At 34.2% G+C, this 12,731-nt stretch overlaps 1 protein-coding gene across 3 annotated transcripts in view; it reads left to right on the top strand.

Moving 5' to 3' along the window:
• Positions 1–6,219, top strand: part of LOC112050625 (tyrosine kinase receptor Cad96Ca) — a 99,678-nt gene extending 93,459 nt beyond the window's left edge. For all 3 annotated transcript variants that reach the window (XM_052884597.1, XM_024088928.2, XM_024088927.2), the window contains 3 exons: positions 460–599; positions 2,338–2,479; positions 3,190–6,219. In XM_052884597.1, coding sequence (XP_052740557.1) covers positions 460–599; positions 2,338–2,479; positions 3,190–3,414 — 507 coding nt within the window. In that variant the 3' untranslated portion in view covers positions 3,415–6,219. The remainder of the gene's footprint in view (positions 1–459; positions 600–2,337; positions 2,480–3,189) is intronic.
• The last annotated feature ends 6,512 nt before the right edge of the window (positions 6,220–12,731 follow it).

Below are 12,731 nucleotides of genomic sequence, written 5' to 3'. Positions count from 1 at the left end.
TGCGTTTTGGTGTCGTAAAAATATGATTAACTTACCTACACTTGAGAATAATTTATTTGTTTTCTTTTTCATTTATTTGTGTACTTTTTGTCTGTCTCTCTGCATGTCTATCTGTGAAGATAGAGGAGCTTATTGAGCACTATATAGGTAACTTTTTATCCCGGAGAAACTTATGGTTTCCGCGGGATTTTTAAGTAAATAACTGTATCACGTGGAACCCGCGAGCGTCTGCTATTTTTATATAAATTCAGGGTCAAATTAAATTCTTATGAACTTTACTGTTATCTCGCTGACAGACCGTCCATTTGCGAGTTGGCATTTCAACCCTAACGCGTAGGAGCATTACAATTATTTTGTCAAAAAGGATAAAAACTCTACTTAACAGGCACTTAGAGAAAAATGAAAAAATAAAAACTTCGTTTAATTTGTTTTTTGTACTAATGAAACACTTTTCAACAGATAATCCACAGGGACTTAGCAGCCCGCAATGTACTCATCACTGAGGAGAGAACTTGCAAAGTGGCTGACTTCGGCTTTGCGAGGGACGTGGCTGGTACACACGTCTATGAGCGCAAAAGTGACGGACGTCTACCTATTAGGTAATTATTACTCATCGTTATCAGCCACTTACGTTTTGGGGCAGCAGGGGGTTGAGAATGCAAATGCGTATGATTTTATACTTATTTAATAAGAAATTTTGCAATATAATAATTATTACAAAATTATATTATAACTAACTATAACTAAATAATGAATTGCGATCGGAGATTGATCTGAATTCATAAGTTATAACCAAGATCGGCAATCAATCTATTACATTTTATAAGTAAAACCAAACCTAACCTAACCTAACCTATACCTAAATGACTACCGATCGACGATCGACCAAGTAATGATGATCGCTAGCTCCTTAGAGCAAACCGCGGTTGACGTCAGTCAATGTAGGCTGATGCTGATCTTGCGCCTCGTGCAGATGGTACCATGTGCGAGGTTTATAGGCCAACTCTTACATGCCAGCTTGTGAGTTATGGCTGGACGTAACAAGCCTATCTACTAAGAACGCTTGCCAAGTTACAAAAATAAATAAGTAGTAGGAAAACTCGCCGCACTCGGGCCACACACAACAGCCACAAACGCCGCTACAAGAAGCAAGAAGGGGCCACAAAAGTAGCTGAAGCTCGCGAGAGCCGCTTGTGGTCTGTGGTCGACACTTGTGGTCGGTGGTTGCTACTTTTGTAACCCATACATGCAGTGTCGTAATCGCGCGAATGGCGTGTTGCGGCATTTTGTGTCGGCGTTTAGTGGCCGGGCCACAAGAAGCGAGCAGCGACGATAGCGTGTGGCGTCAATCGAGTACATATAAAATGTTTTTTTTTTTAATTCTTTACAAGTTAGCCCTTGACTACAATCTCACCTGATGGTAGGTAATGATGCAGTCTAAGATGGAAGCGGGCTAACTTGTTAGGAGGAGGATGAAAATCCACACCCCCTTTCGGTTTCTACACGGCATCGTACCGGAACGCTAAATCGCTTGGCGGTATGTCTTTGCCGGTAGGGTGGTAACTAGCCACGGCCGAAGCCTTCCACCAGTCAGACCTGGACAAATTAAGAAAATCTCAATCTGCCTAGCCTGGGATCGAACCCAGGACCTCCGTTTTGTTTTTGTAAATCCACCGCGCATACCACTGCGCCATGGAGGCAGGCCGTCATGTATGAAAACTACAAATATGCCGGTAGCGGCGTTTCGTGGTTTTGGCCGGTGGCCCGTGTGCGGGAGGCCTTAATCTACTTATTTATAAATTGTGGAACCTAGAGTGGTGCAATGCGACCTCAACAAGGAACTTAGCGCTACAAAGCTCGTAAAGCTCCGACAGTCATTAATTTTGTGTGATTAATCCTCTCAACTTAATAAGGCTAAATGCTTATTTTGTCCTAAATATCTTTTCAGATCTTGAGCGTATACTTAAGATAGATTTTCAAGATTTTCAGATCCTCTGAATCAATTTTCCATTAAAAACGCTTCCTAAAAATCCGTTACTACCCTTATTTATAGAAGGATCGGGGGAAATTTTATCATGTTACTAGATAATTAAATATTTTATTTTTGTGGGAATTTCTGATTTCCGAGTTTAGGGCAGAAAGTATCTTTATTCAATGAAAAATTAATTAAACTAAAACTAAGAATTGACCGAATAATCAAATCTAAATTTCAATTAAATTGAATATTAATAAGAAATACACACCATTTAATTATTCACCCATGAGAAAAATACCCATTAAGCTAGTTTAGGACATAAAATTAAAATAAATTTCTTAATGTTTTTTTTTTCATTCCAGATGGATGGCTCCAGAATCATTATACGATGACATATTCAGCGTCAAATCTGACATATGGAGTTTTGGGGTACTTCTCTGGGAGATCGTGACCCTGGGTTCTACGCCTTACCCTGGACTATCCGCTGGAGATGTCATGAGAAAGGTGACCTAATCTAATTAACAAGTCAATAATTAAAAAAAATAAAAATCCGACTGCCTAACGCTTTCACCTAGTCATCTGCCTCGCGGATTTTGTAGAGGTAAAGAGGCTAATTGTAGGTTTTTTTTGATAAGGCCCTGGTGAACCATTTTAAAATCCTCATGAATTTATTATCCATTATGCAATATTTCAAATAAAAAAGAAAAAAATTCACCTTGAGTCTATAGCGTCTCACAGTCGACGTGTTAGTTTTTTTTTATTTTCACCTACCTATGAACACTTAGGTTATCAAGACAAATCTAACGATATCTTAATTACGTTAATCCGTTCAGCGGTTTGGAAGATATATGGTAATAAAGAATATTACGTACATACATACAAGATACACGCAAAAAACATAACCCTTCTCGCAGTCGGGTTCCACATTCGTGGAGACAATCATTAGTTTCTTCTATATTTTTTTTTTATAAGAATATTTGCCATTTATTTTAATTATAACCAATATTCAAATTCCCCTCGAACTAGTCGGGAAATAATGTATTTGGAGTGGATACGACAATAGTCCAACGTCCATCAGACACGTGACATTTAATTTCTTAAAATGCACACTACTGAAAAGTTGAACCTCCACCTGCAAGCGGAGCCAGCATATCCACTGGGCTATCACGGCACAATCGAGAGAATGCTTGCTATTAAGAACTCTATTGTTTTAGGTTCGTGAAGGCCATCGTCTGGAGAAACCAGAACACTGTCGGCGCGAGCTATACAACATCATGTACTACTGCTGGGAGGCGGAACCCACCGCACGGCCCGACTTCACAGAGATCGTCGGCATGCTGGAGCGACTGCTGTGCACTGAAATGGATTACATCGAACTCGAACGGTTCCCCGATCACTCGTACTATAATGTGCAACATTTGGATGGTGAAAAGTTATAGTAGTATCGCTTGACAGTGACAGTTACATAGTAGTAGGGGAGCCAAAGAGTGGATTTTTGCAGTTACTCGAGCGCGGCAGATAAACGTAAGAGACTATCGTTGCACGTTGTTGATTACCTCCACCAAGTATGATACCTTAATATCCTATACTATCCTATCCTACTAATATTCTACGATTATTATAAATGCGAAAGTTTGTGTGTAAGTGTGTAAGTATGTTTGTTCCTCTTTTACACTGCGGCTACTGAAGCGATTTAGCTGAAATTTGGAATGGAAATCGATTTTACTCTAGATTAACACATACGCTACTTTTCCCGCGGCATTTGTGAAAAACTGAATTCCACACGGACGAAGTCGCGGGCGTGCGCTAGTTGGTGGATACGTTTAGGGCGACCAAAAAAACTAAATTCAGAAATACTCAACCAGCACATCAGATGACAGGGTAGATGAGTTGATAGCTAAAAACTGCACTTTTAGAAAATCTGATGATTTGAGCGTAATGTAATGGAATGGGAAGGTTTCATAGTTACATATTAAAACCCTTATATTTTAGTTCTCGAGTTACGAGCGCGATTAATTTTTTACTTATTTTGAAAGACCTCCTAATTAATGGCTAAAATTTTCTGGCAATTTTAGTAAGCCTGTAGTTTTTTTTCCACCGCTATAAAAGTAATAACCATTTATTCTTCCTATTATTTAAACTACCAAATGCAATTGGTCCCCATGACGCTCGAGTAACTGCAAATTTAGCATCCCGGGCTCCCCTACTATAGGGTTAAATGCATTGTTGTGTGGAAAGTTGTGGAATTTGATTCCACAAGTTTCCACAGTTGCAAGTGCGTAGAAAAAACAATCTGGAAAATAGGGTAGTTGTTGAATTCCAGTCATGTCACTTAATGTAAGTTTTTTTTTATAGTGAGTGATAATAATAGTCTTATTAAGTTATTAGCTATTCCACTGTTAAAAAGACTAAAGGTACTGTTACACATGCTCTGAAATAGCATGCTAAAAACGTGCTATTAAGTATGCTCCATACGAGCATGCTTATCATCAGTTTACATTTGCTAGCAATAAGCATGCTATTTTTAAGTATGCTCCTGCATACTCAAAGCAAACATTCCAATTACACATGCTAATTTGTATCTATCGCTCTCTGTCTATAGTATCTTGTTAGACAAGGAGGGATGAAGGTGAAGAGAAAATAGAATAGCAATGCTGATCGACTAGCATACTCAATAAGTAGCAACTGCTCAATAGAAGCATGCTTTCGTGCTTGAAATGAGCATGTGTAACAGTAGCTTATATAAGAGAAAGGAGTGCAAAGAAGCTTTTTAATTAATACGAAATCATTATCTATTATAATAAAAACCATTTTACAAACAGTTGTCAAACCACCAACGAACAACACCTGATGTTTTTCTTAGAAATTAATAATTCATAACCTAACGCAGCTGGGAATCAAACCCAAGGCTTTCACATTATACTTAATAATATATAAGCTAACGCTAAGTACCTACTTTCAATGTTTGATGAATAAAATATTTTACTACGTAATTTTAATGGATTCGTTTTATGTCAATATTATTCAAGCTATTGAGGGAAAATATTTCGGTGTATCGGAAATTAAACAGTTGAAGTATCGGCCGATTTAATATCGTTATTACATCGGTCAAGCAGCTTTGGACCTTTTTTCTGTGATATTGGAAAACTTTTAGGTCTTTATGCCGTCTGGGTTAGGAATTAGTTTGAAAGTGTGACCTCTACTAGTTAAATTTTTAATATATATCAAGGTCAGTCTTTTTGAATAAATATTTTTTTATATAAATACAGAGAATGCTAAAAGCAGACAGCTGTTGGCGATAAACAGAATGGTGTCGTTTTTCATCTTTTTATTTAAAATTTCGCTAGAAAACTGAAAATTGGCGTGTGAGTTATTACTTGCTGTTTTTCATTTTTTTTTATTACTCTTCAGACTGTTATTAGAGTGAGTGGACTTGAATCAAAACCATGACCTTTAAATTAATAAAATCCTCATTTGTGGGAATTGGTACAAAAACATTTTGACGTGACAACGTCTTATAATTCGATGGAGCTGCAAACTCAAAAAAAGATGACGTCATGCGTCGTTCCCTAACTCTAGGTTTGCCAACTTTTTTACAAGAAATAAAGTATATTCTGGTCTATGAAGATTATTATGGTCTATATTCATTGTTTTAGAAAAACGAACATTTTCTTTTGATAAATGCAACCTTTCCATCAGTATTTTCTTATGACGTTGTCACGTTCAACTATCGTCAGTAAACCGACTTTACAGACAACCGATTTTTAAAAAAAGTATAATACAGTTTTTTTTGTACTTTAAAAGTTAGTCTTTGACTACAATCTCACCTAATGGTAAGTGACGATGCAATATAAGATAGAAGCGGGCTAACTTGTTAGACGTAGGATGAAAAACTACACCCATTTCGATGTTTTGCTTAACTTATATTATTTAAGAATATTTTTTATTATTCAAGTCTCATGTTATCTACTTATAGACCATTTTTGTAAATTTATGACATTTTCGCTTAATTGATAATAATTTTATAATAAAATAATAGTTAATTCATTTGCACATTTTTGTATATAATTTATCACACCAAAAAAATAGACTTAATTTCTTTGACCGTGGCATTCTACACGAATATGCAGTCGTAAATCTTGGCATCATTCCAATGTACAGTAATAATTAGTTTTAGCAAGTTTAAATTACGAATAGAAATAAGATTTATTGTAACATTTTTAATAAAATTATTCGTAAATAAATATACTCTTTTAATTTTTTATCGTTTATGTTTATGACGACTTATACAGTACTCCAATTTCTCTTCGTAAAACGATGTAATTCAGGTAGGTATTTAGGTTAGATAGTAGTACCTCCAGTGATATATATAAATGAAAAAATAAAAAAGTCTTTTATATTTTATTTTTTAATTTTTTCATACCCTTATCCGTTATTGCAAGTAGGTTGGTAGGTAGTTAAATTGCGGCCAGACACAATTTTCATACAAAATCCACAATTGCATTTTTGATCTAGTTCACTAGATCAAAAATGCAATTGTGGAGTTTAACTACATTGCTAATGTTTTTTTTACAAGAAAAACATTAGCAATGTAGTTAAACTCTCTAAAAAAAAAGAAAAATATTTTGGGAAGTACTTTAAATTTTTATTTATTTTGCAATTCATAAATTAATTCAATAATTCAATGTATTTATACTATTATGTAGATTTTGATGTATTGTTTGAAACATGTTAGACAAGAAAACAGAGTTCTTTTGAAATCTCAGACATACACTTCAATTTCATTTATATGTAGATTTTGATATATTGAAACATGTTATAACACAAAGAGAAATATGGAATTCATACGTATGAAAATATCAGGACTAAGTATTCAAACAATGTGTTTACGAACGTAGTCTATGAATTGATTAATGGAAGTTTCGGAATGGTATTTACATAGTTGTTAAAGTTGAATTCAATAATGAAATATTTGCATGTTACTAACACAATGTTAGGTTTACTGGAATATCTGGGTGGTTATCTATCGTGGCTTGAACAAATGAACAGTCTCTGTCAAAGACTATAACAATCTGTCCCCTATAAAAATACAAAAAGGTAGGAAAATCAATACTGTATAAACTCATACGTCACCCAAGAATTGCTTATTTAAATACTAGCAGACGTCTATGACATGTCCGTGTGAAAATCAATGTCAACTTTCAGCCCCTAATCTACCCCCTTTTATTAATATTTTCGCATGTTTTATATACCTACTTATAGTAAATAGTCCACTAATCTTTTTACAAAAATATACTTTTATAGTCCGATGAGATAACAGACAGGCCGATACGATCGGAAAAAGATCAGACGCAAAAAGACAGATTTGCTTTGCGTTTTATAACACGCGGTTGCATAAATTCCGCCAACTTTACAACTCCACGCTGCTAGTTAGAATATTTTTATGTCGTAAGTAAAAATGTATTTTGTTTTTTTTTTTGGTCTAACGTGGAACTTAAACCCTAGACCATATTATCTGTGGCCGAACTAGCTAACCAGAAAATCAATTTTCAACTCTCTGGTGACAAGTTTGAAAATTAAAAAATTGGAAAATTTTATACAAGATTTTGCGACGTTATAGCAGTTTCATTAATTAAATTAACAGCGAAGGAAATTCGTTAATTGAATTTTCGAATATGAAGTCTAAACGCGCACAAATCTTGGAGCAAACACTACATCTCGTAAAATTTTTAATTAATTTGCAGCGCGTGTGTTGTATTTTATTTCATGTAGCCGGGTCCATATCCAACTCACGGAATTTATATACGGCAGCCGTAATGTGAAGCATAATTGAAATAACTTCAAATTTAGACTTAATTTGATAACTAGAATTTGCTAACGAAAGTAGACTGAAATCGCTCTGAATATATTTCAATATTTGCATTATAATTTTGGGAATGCCTTCTGATTTTTTTTTTAATTTGTAGGTTAATTTCAGTATCTACTTTCATTAGCCATACTTTCAATAGTCTTCTTAACATTGATTAAAGCCAAAAATATCACAAGCGAGCGAGAACAATCACTAAATTATTAATCTAAAAAAAAAATAGAGTGAAACTGATACCAAGTACGTCCTAAAAAATTCACAATTCATAACTTTAGGCAGGCAGATTTAATTACCTAGTCGAAAACCGAAGGAAAATTTTCCAATGTTATTATCGTCTAATTAATTATTATTTAACAAAATAGGCACAATGTAATTTAAACTATTATTCAGGTCTTTGTTTATATTTCATCGCGTGTATGAATAGCTTGTTAAGTCACATGTAGACGCGGCTATTATTCACGTTCAAAAGTTAATGTAAACATTAAATTGTTATACGATGAGAGAATTGTGAAGGTTTTGACGACTGTTTTCTCCTTCACTTGGTAAATAAATCATAACGGTATTATAGCAAGGAATACTTTTGGCTATGATATTAAAAAATGCCACAATGTTCTATGAGAAATAATTTATTCGATCATATGCTGTCTACGTAAATTCATACAACATATATGTAAACAATTTGACACAAAGTGTTTCCGTATTTTGTGTTTGATTTATTAATCCCTAGTGTACAATATTTTTTCTACGGAAAACAAAACCGTCTGAAATTATAAACTTTCCTTAAAAATATGCATTTAAAAATCATTTTGTTTGTTCATGCATGCTAAGTAAACAAAAAAATTCGACGATTCAGTGGTGGAAGGTATGGGGAATTAATAAGAGACTTTAATAAATTTAAAAAAATATTTTCTCTATTTTCTTTCCTATCAGTAGCTTTTGAGGAAGTAGCCCTGCAGCAAGTATATAAAATTATCAACACACAAACAAACTGTGGTTAGATACAATACCTACTAGGTACCTATATAAAAAACAAAACACTTAGCTAAGCGTTTTCTTTTTGTAAAGATCACTTCAACTCATAGTCGTAATATAATAAGTTTGCCGTGAATTGCTATTCCGGCTTCGACTTATGTAATCTAATATGAACCTACATGGGTACAAATTTATCAAGGGAATGTAAATAGATTATTTTTTCGGATATGAAGTCCTAGTAAAACTTTCTATCTATTGCATTGAGAATATTACTGTAATAGTTTGCCGGAAATGGAGTCGTAGTAAAGCGGAGATTGTCTATTGGGTTGAGGCTGTGGTTGTAGTTCGAATAGAAGGGTGCAACGGGTGTTAACCGGTATTTTATTTTATTCGGAATCCTCGTAAGCATAAGACATGACTTTTCAAAAGTGCGTGGAAACTTAGCCTAATTGAAATAAATTAACTTGGACTTTGGCTATACCCGAAGAAAATAACTAAAATGATTTTTCTCCTCTATATCTAATATATATAATTATTATAAAGCTGAAGACTTTGTTTGTTTGATCCGCTAATCTCAGGAACTACTGGTCCGATTTGAAAAAGCTTTCTGCGTTAGATAACCCATTAATCGAGGATGGTTATATGCTATATATTATCCCTGTATTCCTACGGGAACGGGAACCACGCGGGCGCAGCCATTTTTAGTTTTAGCTAGACCAATTCATTGTGTTATATGTTTAAGAGATTTTTGATACACCAAAACGCCGTATTCGTGACTAAACGTCTATGTAGAATGTATTATCTTTCAGATACTTGTAGTTTGCTCAGCAGCTACAAAGCTCGGCATTTATCTATTGTATGTCGGCTTAGTCTGTCCAGTTGAAGCTATTTTAACCCGGGCGATACCGAAGGCTTTTTACAAAGTTTGTGTATTGTATTTTCCTTTAAAAATTCTACGTTCATGAAGTATATTTTAATAAAAACCAACTTTTATCACACTTGACGGCCTCCGTGGCGCAGTGGTATGCGCGGTGGATTTACAAGACGGAGGTCCTGGGTTCGATCCCCGGCTGGGCCGATAGAGGTTTTCTTAATTGGTCCAGGTCTGGCTGGTGGGAGGCTTTGGCCGTGGCTAGTTACCACCCTACCGACAAAGACGTACCGCCAAGCGATTTAGCGTTCCGGTACGATGTCGTGTAGAAACCGAAAGGGGTGTGGATTTTCATCCTCCCGTCACTTACCGTCAGGTGTGATTGTAGTCAAGGGCTAACTTGTAAAGAATAAAAAAAAAATGAAAAAAAAACCGACATTACAAAGGCGAAAGTCTGTGTGTAAGTGTGTGTGTGTGTGTGTGAAAAGTGTGTTTGTGTATAAGTGTATGTGTCAGTGTGTTATATGAGTAGCGGGCGTCCACTAGTTTAGTATAAAGGGACATGTTTTGGCCGGGATGTCTATTAGAATGTGTGAAAAAATTAAACCACTAATATTTTCAAGAAATTGCAGTGTAAAAACCAGATTTTTCCGCTGACAATTTATGTAGATTAAAAATAATAAAAACAGGCGAAAATTACCGGAAAGCCTCTCGAACAAAGGAAAAATATAAAGTGGAGATTGATATTACCAACATAAACGACTTTACGATGGCTTAAAACTGCGTAAAAAACGCGAAATGGGCAGATATTGTGCTAGTTCGTATAAAACTGCGCACTCACGAAATGAGGTGAGAGTTTTATCCATTATTTGAGTGCTAATTCCATTACTGTTTTTAATCTCGAAACGTAGACTACTTTATTTGAATGCTTTTCACACAGATTAAAGAATAATACGGAACACGACATCGTCGTAGCCGTTCCAAGTAAAAAAAATCAAAAACTAACGTCAAAAATTCAAAAGCTTGGCATCAGTAATTTGCAATATTATTCAAGAAAAAAAAAAAAAAAACAAACATACAGTCGAACGTAGAACCTCCTCCTTTTTGAAAGTCGGTTAAAAAAGGCGTCTTATGTTTTTAAATATTTTAAAGCCTGTTTATAAAAACTAAAGAAATATGATAGAGTATTTTTTATTATGGTTCCGAACGTACGTAGTATTTATTGATTGATATTGATTATTATTTTAATTTACATAATTGTTGTTTGTGTTTTTTTTTAAACACAAATTATGAAAAAAGTTTGTATATGCGGAAATCAAGGCGACGCGTGACACTTGTTTTTTTTAATGGGTTTCACCGGCTTGACCACCCTCCTTGTAAAGACTCATTCTGGATCATTCTTTAATCAGTGGCTTTTTATTAATTGTTCATTATTTGGATGCATTTATTCATTGACAAGGTAATTTTTGACTGCGATCCACTGCTATCTCACAAAATCATTATAATGACATTAGATTACGATTTATGCAAATATCGAACGGTTTTTGCATAAAATTCCGTTGTTAATTACTTTATCTAATAAGTTAAATAATTTAGTTTATGTGTTTATGTAAATAATTAGATAAAGTTAGTTAAGATAACCACCAGTTAAAACTAGAAAGCTGAGTTTTGGCATGGGTATCGTATATTAATTAGTACGTCTACAAAGTGGTACAAAAATTTAAAAAGAAATTAAGGGTTCTTAGGGTTAATGTTTAGTGAGGGAGTTTTTTTTCGTCTATGCGATTATTATGTTGCATTTTAAAAATACGTTCGTTTAATATTAACAGAACCAAAATGTTCCGCTTCAATTCTCAAACGAACGAACAGGAATTTTTATATTAAAGAGCGTGTGTTATTAAATTATATTAAATTAAAGTAAAAATGCAGGATGTTAAATTTTTCAACGATATTAAAAAGTATTTATAGTAGCTACAGAAGGAGGGTAATGTTTCCGAGCATGTATGGATATCTATTTCTTAGGCACGCCCTACATCCCAAACCTCGTCAGAACTGTGGAAGTTACATAGGCTATCTAAATTTTCAAAATTGAATCCGTAAATAACAAAAAGGTGTGGTGTTGGATTGTTCTTTTTTCTTACCCTAACAATACGGATATGAAATCAAAGGTCGTAAAAATACCATTATAAAAATATATCATATCGTCTATATATTACTGTTTTAACAGAAAATGTTAAAAAAAAACATATAACACAACACAAGTCAGTAATGATATTGTCTGTATTTAGATATATGTATTTTAAAGAATTTGATCTTCTTGGTTTGGTTTGGTTAGGTTTGATCTTGAAAAAACTAACAAATCAGAAAAAACAAACTATCATAAAAACAAAAAAGTTATATTAAATAAATTCAACCAACTACAAAAACATAAAACGTACCGACTAAACTAAAAAGCGAAATATAACATAATATTATATTATACCTGCTGATCAGTTAGAAAGTGCTGCTAGCCCGATTAATTCATGCATGTAAGAATATCATAAGGATTTAGGTTTTTCAGATATTGTTCTTTCATGTAGTTCTTTCAGAAACGGCTTAAATTAACGCGACACCGGTTTTTATTTAATTCAGTAAAGGCGTCTTCGAGTATTCGCGTAACATACCTACATACATACATACCTACAATAAAAAATATCTATGGGCAAAGGATGTTTGTCACCGCGGAACCATAGAGTATTTAGTAAGAATTTTATATACATTTTGTGATACTTGTTTTTCTCTTTACGCTTAAGCGGTCGGGTATTTTGTTTTTAAAATAATATTTTTTTTCGGACTTTCCAATATCAAAAATATTCCAATGTGTTGATCACATTGGAAAATTTCTGATATTTGATCACTTTGTATTTAATGATGGGTAAAATAAGAGGGTCACAGTGTTTTATGACCATTAGGCGCCTTTGAGCCGAACATACCGGGTGCGAAGGGCTTATTGATGACAGTGTGTTTGGTAGTGTGGTGTGAGTTATGAGAGACTAGCGGAACTTGCG

This window comes from Bicyclus anynana, chromosome 12 (genome assembly GCF_947172395.1).
Source record: "Bicyclus anynana chromosome 12, ilBicAnyn1.1, whole genome shotgun sequence".
Classification (NCBI taxonomy): domain Eukaryota; kingdom Metazoa; phylum Arthropoda; class Insecta; order Lepidoptera; family Nymphalidae; genus Bicyclus; species Bicyclus anynana.
Note: the sequence above shows the minus strand (reverse complement) of the source record. Positions and strands in the feature narration are given on the sequence as shown.